This window comes from Phoenix dactylifera, chromosome 17 (assembly GCF_009389715.1).
Source record: "Phoenix dactylifera cultivar Barhee BC4 chromosome 17, palm_55x_up_171113_PBpolish2nd_filt_p, whole genome shotgun sequence".
Taxonomy (NCBI): domain Eukaryota; kingdom Viridiplantae; phylum Streptophyta; class Magnoliopsida; order Arecales; family Arecaceae; genus Phoenix; species Phoenix dactylifera.
In genome coordinates this window covers 12,142,584-12,150,381 of record NC_052408.1, presented here as the reverse complement: position 1 = coordinate 12,150,381, position 7,798 = coordinate 12,142,584, and the positions used below count along the sequence as shown (strand labels likewise).

At 39.0% G+C, this 7,798-nt stretch overlaps 1 protein-coding gene across 2 annotated transcripts; it reads left to right on the top strand.

Moving 5' to 3' along the window:
• The first annotated feature begins 426 nt into the window (after window positions 1–426).
• LOC103701104 (heterogeneous nuclear ribonucleoprotein F-like) lies at window positions 427–7,650 on the top strand. Of its 2 annotated transcripts, none has more exons than XM_008783077.4 (2): window positions 427–652; window positions 6,672–7,650. In XM_008783077.4, exon 2 carries the CDS (start codon window positions 6,725–6,727, stop codon window positions 7,448–7,450), a length of 726 nt encoding a protein of 241 aa, XP_008781299.2. In that variant the 5' UTR covers window positions 427–652; window positions 6,672–6,724; the 3' UTR covers window positions 7,451–7,650. The 2 variants fall into 2 exon arrangements, with proteins under 2 accessions (XP_008781299.2, XP_008781297.2); XM_008783075.3 differs by having other exon boundaries at window positions 448–652; window positions 6,586–7,650.
• The last annotated feature ends 148 nt before the right edge of the window (window positions 7,651–7,798 follow it).

Genomic DNA, 7,798 nt, shown 5'->3' with positions numbered 1-7,798 from the left:
TTTTAATTACATTATCATAATTTTCAAAAAAATAAAAACTATTTTTTTCTCCTGTGAATCGCACATGTTCTTTTGCTTTTTGGTTGTAAAGATGTCAACCCCGCATCGGTTGTGGTTGTAGAGTAAAGATAGCAACCCCGCATCGGTTTTGTTCACTGAATCGGGCCGCTTTTATAAACCAATCGGCCCGCTTTTATAAACAAAATCGGCCCACTAGAAACACGGAACCGCAGAATCCGACAATCCCTATTATGTTAGAATCCAATTCCAAAATACTCAAATCAACCATACATTCTCATCCAAACCTATCCAAACATACGTTCCAACAAGCCCTCGGAACATCAAACATCAAAAATTATAAACCCATTTAAAGAAGGCTATTTCGGTAATTCGCCAATGATTATAAATAAATTTCGAACAAGAAAAAAAAAAAATTATAAACCGACATTAGGGTTTCCCTCTTCGAGCGCGCGCCCTAGTTTTCCATCGCTCCTGTTGTCCTTCGTTTTCTGTCTCGGTGTAAATCTTCTGGGAGTTCGATTCGAGGAGGAGGAGAAGCGGAGGAGGAGAAGGCGGTGACGACGAGGACGGCGGACGCTGGTTCCGGGGTGGAAGGGATTTATCGAGCGACGACCATGTACGGATCTAGGGGGTAAGTCGAGGAAACCCTAACCCTAGTTCTTCGTCTTCGTGAGAAAATTTCTTGAGGTTTTGATTCGTGTTTGCATGAGGTTCTCGTTTAATCTTTGTCTTTCTCCGATGCGTTTGAGTTCCTTTTCTTTGTCTTGTATTGGTTTGTAAATTTGTGATGTTGGTTTCTTAGTTTGGATGGGGCGGACAGCGAAGGGATGCGGGAATCTCTTATGGATATCTTTTAGGCGTTAAGGGTTGGAGGGCTTGGGAGATAGACTGATGGTTCTTGTTGTTTTAAATTGGGTGGTCCTGCTTGATATATAAATTTGGTGGGCAGATGTATGATGTTGCTTGAGATACTGCAGATTTTGGGGTTATAGGCCATGGGCGCCTGATGTGTGCGTTCTGCTAGATCTAGGCAGGGATTTTGTGTAACAACCCAGGACCTCGCCCAAAAAGGCTGGCCGAAGGTATTTTATTGGATTTCTTAGTGCCAAATACTTATTTTTCCAGCGAATAGCTGATGTGGGACTAAACACACGTCTGCGTGAGTCCTCACATTCTCTCCTCATTTAAGCCTTGATATCCTCATTGGGCTAAAGATCCAAATCTATTTAAATATAATCACAAGCACAATGATCAGCCCATGATTAGCCTTAATCAGCCTATACAATATTCTCTAATTCGCATAGGCCATGGACTGGATCCACTTCGATACCACTTATAGCAACCTAAGACCTTATTAAAAAAAGGTTAGCCGGAAGATATTCTTTTGGGTTCCTTGGTCCTCTATAAGTATCTAAGATCTCTCTGGTAAATAATCGATGCGGGACTAAACACATGCCGACATAGATCCTCACATTTTGCTTGTTAGATGCATGTGGTTTCTTGTTTAGGATGGTCGAGACTCTAAGTTATATTTCACCAATCTGTTTGGATCACCGACATAGTGGGGTTCCATTGCTTTTTTTTTTTGGATACAAGAATATGTCAATGATATAGTTTTGCTTCTAACAAGGAAGGTTTTCTTCATGCTGATCCTCTAGGTTTTATACTTAGCTCTTATATGAAAAAAAATCGTTCTAAAACATGGTTTCAGTTTTGGACAAGGTAAAAAGAGTTATGCTTTGGCGTTTTTGGCAGTTTTGGTCAAAGATAAGTAAAATTCAAAATTTTTGTAAACATTAAAAAAGGGGAATAAACAATTTAAGATAGCAGATAAACACTTAGAAGTACTTTGTTCTTCAAGACCTTTAGATTGGCTTGGTAGTTTTGTGTTCAAACTATATATCTAGACATGTATCTGTGTATGGACATACCATCATGCTTTTATGTGTATGTATCTATTTTTACTAAATTATAAAGATATTTGAATCCTGGAGCCATTCACTCAATATATAAGGTCTGACAAGAGCTCTTTGTCCTAACTAAAATATCTAACCAAAACTTACCCTACCCCCACCCCCTCCACCCCTGCTTACCTTGCGGCACACCTGCCCAAGAAAAAGGCAAAAATGGAAAAAAAATCCAATCCGACTCATTAAGGCCCGTGATGTGATTTTGTACCCCAGAAAGTAACTCATCCCTATCATAAAGCAAGTTATGTTGGAGTAATAACAGATTCTCTTTATGTTGGAAAATGAATTTAGATGGGAGTTTTCATTTGGGACATATTTGTGTCCTAGATTGCCTCAAAGGAGAGGTGAGTGTGTGAAATGTCAATGGACGATTTGCTGGAGATATTGACGTCTTCTACAATCGTAAGATGCTTTATATCTTCATACCCTTTAAATTCAATTTCATGCCAGCTTGGCCACTTATAACTTATGGGCGTGGCCTATTCGGAAGACATTGGATGCCTCCTCCCAAGCCGTGCTTAAACTTTTTTTAGTTTCTTATTGTGCCCTTAAGACCTTAAAAAGAAAACTAGTAATTTGAGATATAATTAGAATCTCTCTCCAAAAGGTTTTTTTTATTTTGAAACTTTAAAATGCCTATTCTTGTTGCTCATTTTCAACTTGTTATTTTTATCAATTCTAATTGTGCTTGCCCCTTGCAACTTGCAATAACTTTTCCTTTTCATTTGGTATGTAGATAAGATGTAGATATCCTTTTCTAGTATGTGATCAGCTCGACGACATCATGACGAGAGCTAATATTTCTTTCCAATGGACAAATGCGGGGTTATGCATATCACAAGTTTGAATCCAACTTTAGCAGATCATAACTGTAATTCATATCTAATTTTGGAAGTGCTTGTAGATTTATGATGGCATCCTATGCATTGAATTCAGCATTCATTAGGTGGAGAATATCTGAAGATCAATTAAGTTCTATATCGATTTGTTACTACCTGGAGATTATTTGTTGGTCCTGTTGAGAACATGTTGGAAGTGGAAAGTAATTGCACTTGATTCCAGTTGTGATGGTGACTATGTGCAATTCTAACTGTAGAAATAGATGAAATTTTGGGACTGAAGCTTGAGGTGGAGGAGACTAGAAAGGATAAGCTGGTCCTTGTAGTGCTTTTACCATTGGGATACACTGAGATATCCATCAAATTACTTAACATTATGGTTTGATCTGCTGGACATATTTTATGTTATCAATTGACAAGCTTTGTTTGGTCTATAGTCATGGATCTTTGGTTCTGGATAAGATGTGGGCACTAAGAAGGATTAACCAATAGGATGGAGAAAAAAAAGAATACTTATATTGTCTTGAGCAGCCTAGTTGCTCTTTATTTTTTTTTATAACATTCCAAGGAAATAAAGATGATTTATGTAAAACATCTGGATCGAATTACTTGTCAAAAACCTTTTAACATATATTAGATTTAAGAGCAGATTTCCAATGAGTAATAATCTTTGCATGCCATGACTATGAACTAGGTTTTTATATTTCTGATGGGATCTAGCAGCTTGTCCAAAACAGCCTTTTGATTAGCGGCCTGGACTGGACAAGCTAGAAAACCAATTGATTTGATCCCTTGTTTTGGTCCTAATTCCACAGAACCGGCAAATTTTCCCTGCAGATGTAATAATTGTCCATGAGAATAGGGTTCCATGTTTGGTCTAAAAAGATATAGAAGTTACCTGCCTATGTGGTTTGTATATAGCCATTATTAGTCTTGCATGTCTTCAAACATCACATTCGTGACATTCCTGATTAACCTTCCTTAATCATGTCTCGCTATGATAGAGTTTTAGTCATTATCTCGTCCATTGCCTTGAACAGCATCTTTTACTCTTTGTTTTGTTGCTTTTTTGATGTTATTTCACCTAGAAAATGGTTTTACAATCTGAATATGACTTTAGTAATTAAATGAAGCGAATATACATTTCTTTACTTGGATCATATGTTTAGAACTGATCCTGGATATTTAAGACTATATATGATAAAGGGGTTGAGTCGGACCAGAAAACTATTGAAGAGACTTCCTCATGCGTGTTTGTGCATGCACGCACACGCATATAACAAAACTATCCATTTAGATCATCGTTGCCCAGATTGCCTACCTTCCTTTGAGTGGTTCTGGTGGCCTTTTTTAAAAATTTATAGCTATCGCAAAGGATTGTCAATTTTTCTGTTAGCTAACATTAAAAAGGGGATTGTAGGAAAAGTAGGCGGCTGCTATAAAAAAATCTGTTTATTTGGTCATATATTGTTTCATCACTGTATCTTCTGCATTCAATTATAATGGAAGCACCAGTTTGAATGTAGACCAATAACCAAACAACTTCTTGATGGAATTTGAATGGAATAGTTATGGATTTTCGTGGCTTCAGGATCATGGTTCCATGAATTTGCCTGCAGAAAAGTCATGATCAATAAATATGCACTTGGGAGAGCTATATTTGTTTCTCCTGCATATTTAATAAATATGCACCTGGCGGGGTCTTTTTTTTTCTGAACATTGCTGTAGTTGGACCACTTGTTCAACTGCCATTGTGAGATTTGTAGTTTGTGTTTCTTCTTCTTTTCTATCATCTTAGTGGTGTAGTCACTCAAGGAAAATGATTAAAAAGGGTGGCTCAATGCACGAGGCTCCCGCCACTACGGAGTTTGGGGAGGGTCAGATGTATATAACCTTATCCGTGTGCTTTGAATCAGTGACACTCATGTTTCAATGGAGCGATATTACCATGGTGCCAAGGCGCTCTAACTATATTACTCAATACAACTTCAAAGCTATGCAACCGAATCTAAACAAGATTAAAGCTTTCCCAGATAAGTGTCAACATAAATCAGGATCTTAAGTTTGGCAGATGAGAAACGTCAAGGGAATTAGGTTCAGATTCACATACTACATTTATTGTCCAAGTTTTAGATATTGTAAGTGCACGATGTGGATTGTGATTCATTACTATACCAAATTTTACATTGACTTACTCCCTAGCTTGATTTTATAAACCGTACAGTAAGTCCTATCATAATGATCATTGGGTTGAATTGATGATTCTTGATTGTATTGTCAAAGACCAATGACTTTGTTAGTTTTACCACTCTTCTAACAATAGATATAAAATAATAAAAAGCCATCGGTTTGGTTTTCTCTATCATCCCTCTCTCCCCCTTTCCCCACTCGCTTACTCATAGCATAGTGTATTTGTTTGGTGTTTGAGTGGGAGAAATTAAATGAACGGGTAATTGGAAAGTGAAGTTGGGGTGTAAAATACTATATGCTTCTCTGTGAGTTTATGGAAGCCATCTTAAAAGAAATCATGTCTGCTTTATGTATGCTGCATAAACTGGTTTTCTTCTAATTCTTTTTTTAAAGTTTGAGAACAGCCTTTGTTGATCATATTCATTCTTGGCAAGAATAATAAAAATGCAAGGGTATGCTAGACAGCAAGTCGTATAAATTATGCCAAGATTTTGGAATTTAATGATTGTATGTTGTTGAGCCATCTGGATTTATTAATATAATTAAGCTGGGTAGTTGTACACAAAGCTGCAGGATGACAGGGAGATTTTTTTTTCAGAGGGTTAATGAGGAGTTACTGGTTGGAGGGACTTCACCAGAGATGTGTGGAAGATAGTGTGGAAAATTTTGAGTCATTTGAAGTCAAGGATTCAGACCATTTCAGCTTTATTTTTTGGCTTCAGATTTCTGGGATCCATGCTTTCTGAATCATTAGATAATGAAAAATCTTTAAATGAAGAAATCATTGGTGACTTATTTGGAAGATCATCTACAGCGCACTTCTGTACTTCCTACCTGAATAAAACTGACCTGAAATTTGAAATGATTTGTAGCGGCATGCACTCTGTTCTCTTCCCTGCATATTTGGGTTGAAACAGCCTATTTACTAGTTGGTGTCATCTTGGGTTATGTGATATGTTAATTTGGGTGGGGGGAGGGGGGAGTACTGTTAACTAGTTGGTGTCATCTTGGGTTCTGTGATATGTTGTGCGACTTTTGTCATCAAGATTTGCTCTTTAGATCTAGGTCATCATTTCTTGTTTTTCCATTTTATATGTAAGATTTGCTCTTAATTGTTGGGTCCTCTGTTGTTTCTGTTCTGCACGCATCCCACTTGCTTTCTGGTGACCTTCTGTCTGTCACTTCATAATCTCTGTCGCTAGGTATTTTGCGTAATCTCATTTTGTCTAATAATGTGAGTTTAATTGGGTTATGGCCGAATAAGTTGGTTCTATAACATCTTTTGATAACAGGTGCTTTTTTTTGATAAATATAAACAAATATGTTCATGCTTGCAGTTGTCTGTTGCTTGCATTTCTTTTCTTTTGTCTGATGATGTTTTATGTGGTTTACTGCCTCTATATGATAGTTGAAATTATTTATGCTTTTTATGGTTTTTTTCGGATTAAGAAAATATTAGATAATTAGGCGAAAAAGTTTGTTTGCTGGTCGGGTCTGTTTATTGATTGGGGATTGAGTCTTGGGGGGTGCTATCTCCTTTTCTTGGGATGTTGGATACTGTGAAGGGCAATGATGGGGAGCGGGGGGGTTTCGGACGGGTACGAGGGAACAAAGAGGCCACGAATGATCGAATCAAATCCCTACTTCGCAGTGAGCGGCGTGGGTGCTTCAGATGGCTACGATGCCGGTTCGAAGAGGCCACGAATGATGGAGCCAAGTCCCTACTTTTCTGGAATTGGTGCCAGCAGCTTCTACCAGCCCTACAGCAGCAGCTTCAGCGGTGGAAGCAGCAGCATGTACAACTTCCCCGTGGTTCGTCTGCGAGGACTGCCCTTCAACTGTGATGATCTTGATGTCTACAAGTTCTTTGCTGGGCTCGACATTGTCGACTGCCTGCTGGTGAACAAGAATGGTCGCTTTTCAGGTGAGGCCTTTGTTGTTTTTCCATCACCAATGCAATCTGAGTTTGCCCTCCAGAGGGACAGGCAGAACATGGGGCGCAGGTACGTCGAGGTCTTCCGGTGCAAGAAACAGGACTACTACAATGCAATTGCTGCTGAGGTGAACTATGGGGGGTCCTTCGACAACGAATACCGTCAGATCTCACCTCCAGCCCGTCCAAAGGGCTCCTTTGAGAAAGATCAGATGGAGTACACGGAGGTCCTTAAGCTTCGGGGGCTTCCCTATTCTGCAACCCAGGCTGACATTGTAGACTTCTTTGCGGAGTTTGAGCTGACTGAAGATAAGGTGCACATCGCATGCCGCCCGGATGGCAAGGCTACCGGCGAGGCATACGCCGAGTTCCCATCGGCGGAAGCGGCAAAGAAGGCGATGTGCAAGGACAAGATGACGATCGGGTCGAGGTATGTGGAGCTGTTTCCATCGACACCTGATGAGGCAAGGAGAGCTAAATCTAGATTCAGGAATTGATTCAGCAGCAGTTGTTTTGTTGCTGGAGCTCCGAATGTATGGTGTTCGCACTGAATTTTCTGTTGGCACTATTTTTCTTTTAGGACTGACTGCTAGCTGTAAGCCTCTTCTGCACCTAGATCTTGTCCGGCTTCCCCTAGTTTGAAATATATAAGAAATAATCAATATTAGATGCATCTAAAACTTATTCAATTAAAAGAGATCATAATTGTCTATATCTTCGACTGCATGAGACATGCCACAGACCTATGTGTACCAAAACGCATCAAAACGGCCTGTGTCAATCCAATGCCTTAGTGATTCTGTCACCAAAAATAAAAAGAATATTCGGTTATATTTGTAGTTTTA